The sequence below is a fragment of the Danio aesculapii genome, chromosome 5, assembly GCF_903798145.1.
Source record: "Danio aesculapii chromosome 5, fDanAes4.1, whole genome shotgun sequence".
In the NCBI taxonomy this organism is placed as follows: Eukaryota; Metazoa; Chordata; class Actinopteri; order Cypriniformes; family Danionidae; genus Danio; species Danio aesculapii.
The window spans coordinates 66,367,383-66,383,176 of NC_079439.1; the positions used below are offsets into that span (position 1 = coordinate 66,367,383).

A 15,794-nucleotide genomic window follows, 5' to 3' on the forward strand; every position below is an offset into this window, starting at 1 on the left:
TTATTCTTAGACATTTCTCCAGTATAGGCAACTGAATTGGAAGCTCTAAAACAATTCAGAAAACGGACGCACTTCCGCATTGTAGAATAAGGTCAATAGATGAGCTCTCAGCCAGGCTCCTACCTATACCTTATTCAGCAGTATATCTCTCCATAGCAATTTCTACATTCTATCTTAGACCCCAACTAAACCTGGGGAGTTCTCGAGACCTGCCTGAGCTCAAACTCACCTCTTGCCCTTCAAACGGTGAGAACCTCAGACTCGAGGATCTTCTGAGCTCAAGGTTTTCTCCCGGGACAGCATACCAAACATGCTTTATTATCAATCATCAGCTAAGTGTGAACTCTTAAAATAATGTTTAAATAATAGAAATTTTTTTTTAAAATTATTTACATTTCCCAGGAGGGCTAATAATTTAGTTTTTTTTACTGTATATTGTCCCAGAAATAGCAGCAATTTGCAATATTTTAGCAATTTTTAGACCATTTTATTTCACAGATTTTTAAATGATACTTGTATAATGTTGCAAACATCTCCAAAGGGTGTAAAAAAGGTTTATAGCTAAACTGTTATGATAGTCAGCGGTGTTGCCCTTGCATGACAACTGAAGAACACTTCCTGTCATTCACCTGAACTACATAACCCATCATGCCATGCAGTCCCACACCAGTTTCAGTTCCCCTTCTGATTACACACAGCTGCAGTTTATCATATAATTTCAACACACCATTCACACACACACATCCATTGCTGAGTCTTGTTTTACATCAGTGAAGCTTTACCAAGCGGTTTTCCTTTTTTCCCTTGCTGTGTTTTGACCCTTTGTTTGTTTACCATTTCTTTATTGTTTACTATTTCTTGATTTTGTTCAGGCTTTGGATTACCTTTGTATGCCTGCCTGCTTCTGTTTCAACCCTTGCCTGCCTGACAACTCTGAAGCTACATTTGGATCCAACCCCTGATGTTACACACTTTTTTTTACAAAACCTTTGACAAAACAGAACAAATGCTATCAACCACATAACAAACATACTGTAACAGCACAATCAGGTTTGATTATGCTACACTTTGACAAAAATTAGCATTATATTTTTAGATATAAATAATTAATATTTTTAAAAATATAAAATGTTATGATATTGATTTTATAATCTCAAAACTTAAACTTTGGATTAAAAAATCCAAATTAAAAAGATGTTTCTCACTTTTAACAATATCACCATTTCAACTGAATGATCTTTTGCAGCTATCTAGTGCCTCTATTTTAAACATTGTGTTATTTTAAACGTGCAGTGAGTAGGCGATTTCTGGAAAATGCTGTTGTCATTTTTCTCCACCAAACCTTTTCTTTAAGATAGTCAAATATTTTCAAAAGCTGCATACCCATAAAGGCCATGGATGAGCAGAATGCACTGTCTCTTGGCACAGAAGTTGAAAAGGCTTTCTCTTCAAAGTAGATAAATTTTTTAAAGCCGTAGGATCAGAGCTTTGGATCCAGGAATGCCTCAGAAGTTGAGATCTTATTTCATTGCTTTTTAAACACAATTTCCATTCTTAGTAAAATGAATACAACATTTTGTCGATTTGACATTACTAATTGCAGTATCTATAGGTTTAGTAGTACATATGTTTTACAATGCAATATATTTCTTTTGGAAATCAATAGACAATTGATATGACTAAGCATTCACTCTCAGGTGGTTCCAAGCATTTTTTTAAATTCCGTATTGACACAAAAGAAGATATTTTGTAGAAAGCTGAAAACTTTTAACAATCAACTTCCATAGTTGTAAAGTCAATGGTTACAGGTTTCTTCAAAATATCTTCTTCTGTCTTCCAACAGAAGAAAGAAACTCAAACAGGTTTGGAACCACTTGAGTGAGTAAATAAAGTAAATTTGTGTTTTTGTGTGAGCTATCCTTTTAAAAGGCACCTATTTTATCCCTTTTATAAGATGTAAGATAAGTCTTTGGTGTCTCCAGAATGTGTCTGTAAGGTTTAAGCTCAAAATACCGATCAGAAAATGTATTATAGCCTTCAGAATATGCCCATTTTGGTGTCTGAATACAGTGTAGCTGTTTTTGTAGCCTGTGGTTAATGAGCTGCTTCTCCCTGCCCACCGTTTTCACATGTCTGCTTCTCCTGTGTTACATCAGATAAACAGCAGTCAGTGATAGAGACAGACATGGATAAAGCTGAAATACAGCTCATTTGTCAAAAATACCAAGTAAGTTTATTTTTTTATGTTGTGGCGAGGGGGATGGGCCAAGAGCTGTGGGAATGGAACGAGGCCGCCTCGTAAGTGAAGAATGAGAAACACCTGTGACGCACACTGGCTTCGAATCCCATGGAAGGAGCTCTGAACTATAAGAGGAGGAACGATGGCAGTGGAAGCCAAGAGAGAACCGGGCCTGGACAAATTTTGCTGTCCGTTTGTTTTATTTTCTTATTAAAATTTATTTGAAACTTTGTTGGTTCTCCGCCTCCTTCTTCCCAGCGGCCAGGCAGCCCTGAACTTCATTACAGTCGTGCCGAAATCCGGGAGAAGGAGGGACAGGTAGTCCAGTTGCCCTCGCTGCTGAGAGGGAGGGCGAGTGTTCGGGAGTTAACCCAAGTGGGGGAGAAACCGTCTCCCAGCATGGGGAGGAACACGGGATGCGGGGCTCACCACCGGAAGGGAAAAAGCTGAAGGGAGCCATTCCAGAAAGCCCGAGGGAGTCGTCGCGATCTGCCAAGATGCCGAAGCCTGCGTCCATCCACCGAAGCAGGAGCAGAGCAGGAGACCAGAAATGCCACCAGCCAGCCAGGAGAACCACCGCCGGACACCAGAAGATGAACAGGTGGATAGATTCCTCCACAGGGGTCCAAACACATTGAGGACCGAGTGGCAGCATGTCTGGAGAAGCAAACCCCCTTTTTTGGCTCTGGACTATAAGAGGAGGAACGATGGCAGAGGAAGCCATATTGTTTTACTTTTGCTTTTAGTTTGACGGTCTCCGTGAGGAGCTGCCATCCCTTTGTTTTATTTCCTTGTTAAAAATTATTTGAAACTTCGTTGGTTCTTTGCCTCCTTCTTCCCAGTGGCCAGGGGGCTGTGAACTTTATTAAGCATGTATATGTGGTGGAGTTTATTTAAGCCTTTCTGAAATGATGAGTCTCATGCAAATGCTTTTGCAGTACACACACACAAACACACATTAGTGTTTACTGACAGCATGCAGCGGTGGTGATTATAGCGGTTAGGAATTACATATCGTTAAGAAAAACCAACATAATCTCACGGCAATTCGTAACTTTTTGATTTAGTGGCTAATTCCTACGAATTTGTACAATCTAATTCGTACAATATAGTGCGATTTGCTCATCCGCCAATGACAGTTGGGTTTGGGGGTGGGGTTAGGTGCCACGCCTCCTTTTTAAAATTAAAATGTAGACAGACTGTAGACAGACTATACTTACAGTTCTGTCCAAACAGCTAACAAAAGTGGATTTTCATCATAGGTGCCCTTTAATGAGCACAATTTCTATTCATTTTTGTTTCATTTATGCGCGAATCCAAGGAGACGGCTGGCAATGACATTAATCATTATTATAAGAATGTTGAAGCATAAATGGGCGTCATTTTCCTTTTTTCAGTGATCAGAGATTCTCCATCTTTCAGCTGAAGCTCAGAGGAAGGCCTGACATGATGTTTATCAGCGAGAAGAGAAAAGGAACCAGCAGACCAAACACAAAGTGTACTGTGGCGGTTCTTGCTGGCACAGATACTGTACAACCTGACGTTTGCGAAAAGCTTTGATCAAAGTTTTTCCAAACATTCGTGCTGATGGAACAATATCACGCCACCGTAATGTGAATGTCTGAGACTCATTTGGTTGCCTATGAATCAAGGCATTGTACTCAAAATTTCAAGAAAAGACCCCAGCCTTGCTTGTGAATTATACATTCGTGGGAAGTTTCCATTCCCATAAGCTTTTATTTCAGTTAAATGTGAAATCACACTGTGGTAATATGCATGTTTATATGGAAAAATTGTTCCACTAAGGACTTTCAGTATTAACAATAGGAACATTCGTCACAAAGAATAACACTTTTATACTGGTATTATCAGTATGGATGTGAAAAGGGCATATTTCTGTTCATAATAGTGTATCATCCAGAGGTTTTCAAACTGTGTTTTGGATATGAATATGTTTATAGAAAAAACATGAACTGGTTACATAGTGAATAAGCAATTGGTTAATAAAGCTTTAAACATGAAATTAAGATAAACTCAGATTAGTATAAAACAAGTAAATAAAATAAAAATATTTAAATTAAAATATTATATAATTCTAATTAAAACACAATTAAGTTATGCATGACATAAATGCTTATTTTAATGCTATCTATTGGCTTGTAAGAAAATAAATACTCTGCATATGCAAATCGGATTTCTGCTTCCAGATATATGTTAAAGATTTTAGGTATCAGCCCTGATGTCCATATTGAAACATCTCAAATATAATTAAAACTATTGTCATTCATTTTTTCCACTGTATAAATTGGGCCTTCATGCAGGAAACTGCCTATTTCTGGAAGTGGGTCCCATCCACACTTAAACCTTGGACACATCAGGCTAACATCAAAGAAATAGCGGCCACAATAAACGTCACTTTGCGGTGGCTGTGTTTGTATTGTGTGGACTGAAAAGCTGCACATGAACACACCAAACAGATGACAGCTGACTGAAGTTAGATTCTGCACCCACGTGAGAGCATACATGTTTCCATACCAGTAGGTGGCAGTATCTGTTCTGTTATTCCATAAAGAGAAACTGGAACTAGTGCTGCACACATACAAACTGTAAACAAAGCAGTGTTTATGTACAATTTTTACAGTACATCTTGCTCACTCCAGATGGCTTCTCTTATGCAAATAGCACATCATGATTTCGCCATTTAAGGTGCGATCCTGGATGCTGATCCTGGACCATCATTTTTGTTCGAAAATGTAATCCATACCTATTCCCTACCCCTAACCCCAACTATAACTGTAAATTATTCCCAAAATCAGAGAGCAATAATAGTTGGACAACAATCATATAGAAAGCTTAAACTTCACATAAACGGTAAACATATTCCTTAATTCTGATTGGAATGTTGTTCCAGGATCAACATAGATGTTAATCCAGGAACATGTCTTCCTTGGTGGAATCAGGTTGTTGTATGCAATTATGTCTGCTAATCTCTAATTATTATAATGCATATTTGGGTTACGTTCACACTGCGAGGCTTAGTGCTCAGATCTAATATTTTTGCATGGCTGTTCACACTGCTCTTATAAATGTGGCCAATATCAGATTTGCAGTGTGAACAGATCCTGGTCCTAAACTGACCCGTATGCGCAAAAGTAAAGTTACGGATAGCACAAAATATCTAATTATGCACACAGTGTGTATACTGTATGAAGTAAGCCCGTTGTTAGATCATGCTTATGATTATTACTCTTTTCACAGACAACCGTGATGTATTTCATGAACTGTAAAGGGTTGTTCTGCTACTACTAACGTGTATTTCGGCATTTGAGACCTAAAATAAGTCTCTTGTGATTAAAAACACTGATTATTTGTGATTTATGACAACCGCGATGAGTGGCGCTCTGAGCAGCGGTGTAGTGAACTCGTAAAGGGTTAATGAGCAGCCGCAGACTAAACTGTAAAGGTGGAGTTGGTTTATCTCCGTTTGCTCCATTTTACTTCGTTATAAACGACAAACATGTGCAGAAGGGGGGTTTGGATGCTCTAGAACCTGCCTTTTTTCTCTCGGAGAGAAAGTTCCCCTCCTTTGCACACAGATCCCCTATCCGCAACACCCACGACGCTTCAGCTTCGCAATCAACCCGTGCCTCAATCGTTAACCAGATTAGTTAACAAGCACCAGTTTTGCCTTCAAAATCTTTTTCAACATGAACAGCCAACTTTCTGTGGTAAAGTAATTGCCCTGTGTGCTATTCTACTATGCTGCTGAGGAGTAGAGGATGTTTGCAGCACAGAATGATGATGCATGTCGCTCAAAGATTATGTAAAAGTCTCATGAAATCCGACATAACCGTTCACACTGCGGTCGCATTGCAAAACATCAGATCTGTGTCTGATTTAAGACTACATATGAAAGTGGTACAGATCTGACCTGAAAAGATCAGATTCCATGCGGTTCGGGCTGTTCACACTGTCATCACCTGAGTCACATGAGGGGGAAAAAACCTGATTCGGGCCACATTTGCCTGCAGTGTGAACGTAGTCCAAATAACGGCCGGCTTCTTTGTGTTTCTTCTTGAGTTGCACTGTTTGCTTGGATTTGTCATTTTAGTTTTTGTCCTAGCTGAACAGCAAATCGGAGTGGTCTATTGATGCTGTATCTAAATGCTAAGTCAGACAAACTGCCTCTGAAGTGAGCCTGACAAGAAGTGATGTGTAAAAAACCAAACAAACTAGCCTGACAGATGCTCACCCACAGCCCAAAACTACCCAACGGCCGACTATCGGCTTGGTGCTTTAACAGATCAAAACCATTGATCTTTTTCACTATAAAGAACTTTTTTATGCAATCTAAATGTTATGGTTCTTCATAGAACTATGAATGGTGATAAATAAGCTTTATTTAACTCTTTCACGTGTACAATCACACCAGTGTGATCAGCCTTGGCTGCTCCCTGAAGCCTACAATCACACCGGTGTGATCAGAAAATTCTGAGCGCACGTCATCAATTGCTCAAATTCAAATCTGATGGCTCACGCTGAGGCACAGAAAGAAGTGCGCAGCGCTTGTCATAAATTACAATTTATCTGTCCTTTCAAACAAATAATATTTAACGTAAAGTATTAATATTGTTTAATAAATACGCACTAATTGTATTTTATTACTGTCTACCCCTACCTCAACCCTAAACCCAACCCTCATGGTAATGTAAAAATATTATTTGTTGTACAGTGTCACAAATATTATGCAATATTGACATGAGTATCCTCAGCTGTATCCCGTCTAGACTTCACCGCACTGAACTTTTTATGCGGTATAAGTGTAAAGGTTCTTTATAGAACTATCAATGCTGATAAATAAGCTTTATTTAATCCTTTCACGCACACAATCGCACCGGTGTGATCAGCCCCTTAACCCTTAAGCTTACAATCACACCGGTGTGATTAGAAAGTTCAGAGCACACATCATAATTTTTTTCTCATCACAATTTTTTTGATATATTGACGCGAGTATCCTCAGCTGTATCCCATCTAGCAAGTAATAAACAATTAAGGCTTAATTTAATAAATAATATAAATACTTGTTAACTTAAATTAGATTTTTTGCTTTTGACAACACTTTATATTGGTTTTAGGAAAGGGTATAGATCAGTCTATCACAAGCTGATTTTTTTCTTTTGAAAACACTATCGGTTGGGTTTAGGGAAGGGTGTAGATCAGAACTGCAAGTTGATTTTTTGGTTTTGAGAACACAATCGGTTGTATTTAGGGAAGTGTTTAGGTCAATCGATCGCAAGTGAATTTTTTGGTTTTGAAAACACTATCGGTTGGGTTTAGGGAAGGGTGTAGGTCAGACAATCCCAAGTTGATTCTTTGCTTTCGAAAACACTATAGGTTGGGTTTAGGGAAGGGTGTAGGTCAGTCTATCGAAGTGGAATTTTTTGAGTTTGAATCTGTTTGAGTTGTTGTCCCTGAAGCCTACGATCACACCGGTGTGATTAGAAAATTCAGAGCGCACATCATCTTTTTTTCATCATCACAAGTTTATTGCTATAGTGACATGAGTATCCTCAGCTGTATCCTGTCTAGCAAGTAAAATACAATTAATGCAAAGTTTAATAAATAATATAAATACTTGTTAACTTCAGATCGCAGCTGTATCCCTTCAAGCAACAACAGCGGCGCCTATTACTCGTCATATAACAATAAATACGATCATTATTAAGCTGTTTAAAAGACAAAATATATGTTCTACCACATATTTGATAATCAGAGAATCAGAAATTTAACAATACAATAAGAAAATCTATCTATATTTGCAGAAAATGGCAAAAAGAAACAAAATACAGTATATACATAGATTATTGGGGCTGTTTGGTCACGTGATAAACTTGACATGTCACCATGGGAACTTTAGGACACAGGAGGGTCAGGTGAGGTATTTAAAACTCACGCGTAAAGGGTTAAATTGTACTCAAGTAAAAGCTGAAAACTCATTTCTTCCATTTTTTTCTCAATTCCTTCCAGTTCTATCTTGTACTATTCTAAACAGTGCCTAAACTGGTTCTTTGCCTCTTTGAGTGCTGGATAAAAGCATCTAAACGTAAATTCCCCATGTTTATGTTTAATCTATCATTTGGTAGAATGGATGTTCTGAATGTTTGCGTTATGACATCGAGAGATCTGTTCTTATCTTTTGCATTAGAGGCAACAGGAAAGGCGGTTTTTATGAACATAATGGATCTAACAGATCTGCGGTCCATTCCAACAGTTTTCGAGATCTTGCTCTCCAGGTACAGCTCAAATCATCCAACAAATGGCGTTTCTCAAATCACCCAGAAACTGAAATGAACATCTCACCTTCCATTCGATGCACGGACAATTCCCAGACTTCAAAGATGCGAGTGGGAGAATCTGTTGGCTTGTGGCGTAAAGACCGGGTCAAGAGCCCAAGCAAATATTTCTCTGAAGTTTTGCCTCCTCTGTTTAAACTCCCAAGTAGATAAATCGCTGAATAAAGCGATTCATTTAGAAAAATTGGAAGCCACCCACATACTGACCACAGCGTTCCTCCCCTCTCTGTCCCGTGCTGAAGACACCAGGCTTATTTGCAACACAGGCTCATTGGAAATACATGCCTCAGATTACATTTTTGCGAAACCGTGAAAACGTGTTTCAACATATGTTGCCTGTTGTTTGTAGGTAAAATGAATGCTACGGGGCAGTATGACGCTAACAAAATTTGTTCTTTTTCACCCTAAGTTACTCATATCTTACCAGGAAATATTATCAATGAATAAAGGATTATTTAAGTAAGTTTTTTTGCAAGAACCAAATAAATGCCGCAAAACACCTTTAAAAAGTCTATGATGTGTAAACAAATGCATTTGCCTTACTCGCTTATCGCCATATGGGCAACTTTTCTGCTGCGGTCAGTTTGCTCAGTGGCTCACCTTGTATGGTGTTGTACCTGAGATGCGAATCGCTTGACAAAACAGGTAACAATGTGGTAAAACTATGCAGCTGCAATGCAATTTTCTCTTCATGTTTGATTTTGAAAACACTATCTGTTGGGTTTAGGCAGAGGTGTAGGTCAGTCAATCGCAAGTAGATTTTTTGGTTGGGTTTAGGTTGCTTTTAAAAACACTAAAGTTCGAGTATAGATCAGTCGATCGCAACTTGACTTTTTGGTTTTGAAAACATTATCATTTGGCGTTAGGGAAGACTGTAGGTCAGTTAATCGCAAGTTGATTTTTTGCTTTTGAAAACACTATCGGTTGGGTTTAAAGAGAGGTGTGGGTCAGTCAATCGCAAGTAGATTTTTTGTTTTTGAAACCACTATCCGTTGGGTTTAGGGAGAGGTGTAGGTTAGTCGATCGCAAGTAGATTTTTTGCTTTTAAAAACACTATCGGTTGGGTTTAAAGAGAGATGTAGGTCAGTCAATCGCAAGTTGATTTTTTTTTTAAACACTATGCGTTGGGTTTAGGGAGAGGTGTAGGTCAGTCAATCGCAAGTTGATTTTTTGTTTTTGAAAACACTATCATTTGGGGTTAGGGAAGACTGTAGGTCAGTTAATCGCAAATTGATTTTTTGCTTTTGAAAACACTATCGGTTGAGTTTAAAGAGAGGTGTGGGTCAGTCAATCGCAAGTTGATTTTTTGCTTTTGAAACCACTATCCGTTGGGTTTAGGGCGAGGTGTAGGTTAGTCGATCGCAAGTAGATTTTTTGCTTTTAAAAACACTATCGGTTGGGTTTAAAGAGAGATGTAGGTCAGTCAATCGCAAGTTGATTTTTTTTTAAACACTATGCGTTGGGTTTAGGGAGAGGTGTAGGTCAGTCAATCGCAAGTTGATTTTTTGTTTTTGAAAACACTATCGTTTGAGTTTAGATCAGTCGATCGCAACTTGATTGGTTTCTTTTGAAAACATTATTGGTTGGGGTTTGGGAAGACTGTAGGTCAGTTAATCGCAAGTCGATTTTTTGCTTTTAAAACACTATCGGTTGGGTTTAGGAGAGGTGTAGGTCAGTTAATCGCAAGTTGATTTTTTGCTTCTGAAAACACTATCCGTTGTGTTTAGGGAGAGCTGTAGGTTAGTCGATCTCAAGTAGATTTTTTGGTTTTGAAAATACTATCGGTTGGGATTAGTGAAGGGTTCAGGTCAGTCAATCACAAGTTGATATTAGCTTTTAAAAACACTATCGGTTGGGTTTAGGGAAGGGTTTAGATCAGATGATCGCAAGGTAATATATGCATGAAAAGCCCCGCCTGCTAATGCATATGAGATTCACATGTAAATGGTACATATCAGAAAAAACACCCCAGTAATGTATTTGAGATTCTAAAATAATGTAGACAGCAGCCTCTAGTGGATTTTATCATCGCAAGCTGCAAGGAAACGTCACCGGAGCAACATATTTCACACAAAAACGTAGCCCTGGGCACATACTTGCAGTTTGAATTGTGAAGCAGAAGGTAATTGATGATGGTTCTCATTTTAAAGAGACTCCAGCTCCTGCTGTATGTTCGCCATAAGTGCGGTGCTGATGTAGTTTCCCTCCAGGCTCAGGTTCTCCAGGGAACCTTTTCCCCTAAAGCACAGAGCCTCCAGGAGACAATGTCCTCCAACATCAGTGAAGCCATTATTATCCAATTCCACCTTTCTCAGGCTCTTGTTTGATTGCAGCACTTCTGCAAACAATTTAACACCATCATCCCTGAGGTTGCTTTCATCTAAAATGATATGCGTCAGCACAGTGTTCACTTTGAGGCTTTCAAACAAGACTGTCCAGGCCTCCATGTCTGAACAAGATGTCTGCGCCAGGCCCAGATACTGAAGGTGGGAATGATACCTCATGAACGTGGCCAGCACCCTCAGGCCATCACTGCCAATTCCGTTTCCACCTAAGTCTAACTCTATGATGGCACTGTTAGCAGGAGAGCAATGGATCTGTTCAGAGTTTCCACACGGCGCTGCAGTTTTATCTTGAAGTTCAGCCAATCCGCTAAGCAGGGTCCGCACTCCAAGATCGCCAAGTTGGTTTCCAAACAATCTGAAGAAGAAAGAAAAGGACATTCATCATTCATCATGATTAATAACGACCTTCAAGGCTTTCTTTATCAGAGCAGTCAGCTTATTTTGAGGGCAGAAACGCACAGTAGTTCTTTGATGTGTGGTTTGGCTTGCAGAAGGTCTAGTAAAACAGTGATTCCAGGAGGTCCGATTTGGTTCAGATTTAGGTTAATCACTGTGACTTCGGATGGGCTTCTTTTGAGCGCTGTCGCCAGACTTTTCAGCAGTTCATCTGTCAGACCTGTGTTTCTCAGAACCAGTTGCTCCACTTGATCAGAATTGCTCAGCAGTTCTGTCATTGCATCCATCTGAAGCAAAGATAGTTTGTTTTTAATAAAACATTCTCAGATTACAGAATGACTGAAATTTGCCTTTTTTCAGACTTTTAATTATTTGATGAAGTGTGTGAAGTAAATGCATTGCTTTTCAATGGATAATGTAATATTTTATTAAAAGATTTATTATTTGGGAGCTTTAAATACACTTTATTCACTGCCAATTCAGTTAAAAGGAGTACACAGACATCATTTTTCCCATTCTTTTTTTAAAAGTGTTTGTTAAAACATTATAATATAATGATAAACCAAACTTTCTATCTACAAGAAGAATTTCAACATTACAATTTTTGATTTGAAGCAAAGAAGTAGAGTTAAAGACAAAATTATGAGCCCTCTTTTGAATTTTTTATTCTTAATGGGGAGAGGTTTATTTCAACACATTTATAAACATAATAGTTTTAATATCTAATTTCTAATAATTTCATCTCTGCCATGATGACAGTACCAGTGGTGTAGTCCTAAAAAAAAGGTGGTTTACTATTACACCTGACCCAAATTTCAAATGAAAGTAGGCAAAGAAACGACGAAAGTCAATGTTTCTTTGATTCATTAGCCATAGATTATATTTATATAAGCTAGCCATGGCAATTGGCTGTATGTATACAGTATGTAGCTTATATAATCATTTTATTACTGAAAAAAAGAGTCAATCAAGATAGTTACAACAATTTAGTTAACTTTTATTAAAGTTAACTGAATAGGGGCCTGTGTGTGCATACATGGAAAGACAGCTTTTTAACTTGCTTTCTTTACTGGCTTATTACTAGCGTTTCTTATTGTCTTCTGTTGTCGCTATTATATACTAGTAGTTAGCCTTTTAAATTGCATATTGTTACACGATTTTGTGTTATATATATATATATATATATATATATATATATATATATATATATATAGTGTCGTTCCCTGTAGCGGTAGGCACGATTAAGACAAATGTGAAATACTGTTGTACAGGGGCGGTTATAGGATTTTCATTTTAGGGCGAATCAGGAATCATTTTGGGGTAAACAAAGAAAAATGTATATACATTTATACACATATACGTTTTTAAGTAGGAATTTAAAATAATACACTAAAATTAGGGAAGTTTAATCAGAAAAATAAGTGATTATACCGAGGGTAAATGCAAATATTGATCCACAGAAGTGGTAATACCCAAACAGCTAGTGGAAAAAAGTAAGCATACTGAGTTTACATGCGTATAGCAAGGACTACACTACTGGACAGTACATAATATTTTAGTTATTTTGCAAGATACTAGTATTCAGTTTAAAGTAACATGTAATGGCTTAATTAGGTGAATTGAGTTAACTAAAGTTAGGTTATATAGGCAAATCATTGGACAACTATGATTTATTCTGTAGCCAATCAAAATATATATATATACTTTTTAAGAGGGCCAATAGTATTCACCATATTTATTTTTTTAAACTGAATTTATTCCAATCAAAATAAATAAGACTTTTCCAAAAGAAAAATAATATTATAGGAACATTTTTGTAGAAAAATAAAATTTCAGATTACCTGTTTTTGTAAGTCTTGCTCAGATGTAACGTCCTCTGGATCTCCACTTACTGTAAAAAAAGTAATTAGAGAATGTCATGATTGTATTATAATTTGCATATACAATATATATTATTTTTTGAGGGTCGAAGACAAAAAAGGCTCGTAAGCACACTGAAAGAATGGTTCTTTGCAAATTGTTGCAAACTATTCATATAAGCTGAATTTAAACAAATTAAGTTGAACAGTACTGAATTTAATTTGTTTGTTTATATTCCTTCATTCATTTTCTTTTCGGCTTAGTCCCTTTATTAATCTGGGGTCCCATCACTGGGAAACATCCATACACTCTTATTCACACATATACACTACAGACAATTCAGCCTTCGCGAACACAGGGAGAACATGCAATCTCCACACAGAAACACCAACTGACCCAGCAGAGGCTCGAACCAGCAACCTTCTTGCTGGCAAATGTGCTACTCACTGCACCACCGTGCAGCCCTTGTTTGTTCATATTCAGCCCATAATTGTTTACAACCACTTTTAAAAAAAAAATGTGTCCAGTGAAAATTTTTTAGTGCATTAAACCAGGGTAAAACATCTTTAATATTACTTTAATATGTGTATTTATTTTTAAAAACTCATGTCAGGCAAGTTTTCTTTTATGACAAATTAAAAGATCACAAAGCATGTAAAAATCAAACTGGGGTAGCATAAATAATGTGTCTGTGCTCTTTGGATAAGAGATTCATCAGAATAAACAGCAAAATTCAGTCCAAGGCACTCAAAAAATGTGGAAAAAATATTAAAAAGCCTTTATTGACATAGCTATTCTTTAAAAATCATTTACTTTGCAACTATCCTTCAAGCCACAGGTATTTCCCATATATGAGCAATAAGTTTTAATAATTGTAAATGTGCTCAAGTTTACTATAATCACGTCAGAATAATCTTGTTGTTACACTATACAATGATGGGATATTGTTCCCCCACATATCTTAACATTTTATATTCACAAAACTGATTAGAAATGAATCAAACATTTACTTGCATTAAAAAAGGTTTTCTATCTAAATATAATCGCTTTTATACATTTAACTTGATGCAGACATCAAAAGGGGACATCTTATATGACCCATTTCATACCACATTTTAGAGCAGGAAGAGATTTTACTGACCTTGCTTGTTATTAATTTTAGGTATCCTTTCTTCTGTGGCATCGCTGTCACTTTCTGTGCTCAGTTCTACCTCTGATGCCGAGCCTGTGAGTCCTGATGTGATCTGCTCTTTGATTTTGTTCCTCTCAGACTCTAGCAGATAATACAAAATACTATTACAAATAAGCTTTTGAGAATCAAACAATATCTCAGACAACATCCCCCCCCCCCCCCCACTCAAAATAAAAATGTGTTTTGGCTATTCCTGCCAATACATCAGCTTTGTAATCTACTGAAAAACTCTAGATTATATTCATCTGTAATATAATTTGATACAACTGCTTTTGCATTGATGCCAGATTGATCATGTCTGTTATGAATAGTCTTATCTTTTGGTTTACATCCATCAAGTTCCTAATAAAAATAGTCCAATAGAATACAACAACTTGTTAGTATTAAATGAACTGGATTATTAAGAAAACATGCGATCGGTATTGGGTTGTAATTTCTAATTCCTTTCTAAATCAGTTCTAATTCAACTCTTTAATATTGCCATAATATAAATGTACTTATTATGGCACACATTGCTACGATGTCATAAAACTACCATCATTATCACTGTGGTTACTATAGCACATCTTATTAAAAGGATAGTTCACCCAAAAATGAACATTTGCCTATTATAAACTCACCCTCAAGTGGTTTCAAACCTCTATGAGTTCCTTTTTCTTTTCTACTGAACATAAATAAGTTATTTTGAAAAATGTTATAACCATTGACTTTCAAAGTAGGATAAACAGCGTAGGCTCATTCTGAAAATGTACCGCTATATACATTTCTGGAGAGTGCCTAATTTGTCTTTTGCAGTTTTTGTTTTCACGAATCCACCAGAGGCTGCTGTGTATGCTTTTTGAGATCTCAAATTTCTCTCGTGAGGGCCATTGGCACCTGCTGTTCTCGGGTAAATCCACCAGAGGATGCTGTGAACTGACTGACTGACTGATTGAATTACCGACCCTCCTCCTTCCCTAAACCCAACTTTTGAGTTTTCAAAAGCAATCCAGAAAAATAAAAACCCTCGACTGATTTTTACCACATTTTTATATTTTACCAGACTCAAACACCATCCTTGTGGTCAACTCTCTGTGTCTCAAGTTCGCCGATGTACACAGCGAGCCATTGGACAAACTGGTAACAATGAGAAAGCCATCCATATGGAGGTAATAGGTCAGCTGGTAAGCGCGAAAAGGAATGGTGTCATACCGCCCCCTAGCGTTCGTTTTAAAGACTAAATGCAGCCATCCGTTCCATTGGCTACATAATTCACGATCTCCAGAAATGTATATAGGGCTACAGAATGAGTCTATGTTGCAACCAATACTATGGAAGTCAACGGTTACAGTTTTTTTTTTTTGTTGTTGTTGTTGCATTTTTAAGAGAGATTAGGAAAGAAATTCAAACAGGTGTGTGACAAGTAAATG

The 15,794-nt window shown here is 37.3% G+C and overlaps 1 protein-coding gene across 1 annotated transcript; it reads right to left on the minus strand.

The window, feature by feature from the left end:
* Positions 1–10,673: 10,673 nt before the first annotated feature.
* On the minus strand, positions 10,674–13,215 carry LOC130228660 (leucine-rich repeat-containing protein 74B). Its single transcript, XM_056457091.1, has 3 exons — positions 13,175–13,215; positions 11,397–11,620; positions 10,674–11,292 (listed from the first exon to the last, which is right to left on the minus strand). Exons 2-3 carry the CDS (start codon positions 11,618–11,620, stop codon positions 10,737–10,739), a joined length of 780 nt encoding a protein of 259 aa, XP_056313066.1. The 5' UTR covers positions 13,175–13,215; the 3' UTR covers positions 10,674–10,736.
* Positions 13,216–15,794: the final 2,579 nt, after the last annotated feature.

What these genes read in the sequence shown, in the direction of transcription:
- LOC130228660 (XM_056457091.1), bottom strand. Translation starts at nt 11,620, where the DNA reads ATGGATGCAATGACAGAACTGCTGAGCAATTCTGATCAAGTGGAGCAA. An exon ending in CCACACATCAAAGAACTACT is followed by an intron (nt 11,293 to 11,396) that starts GTGCGTTTCTGC and finishes TTTCTTCTTCAG; the next exon opens with ATTGTTTGGAAACCAACTTG.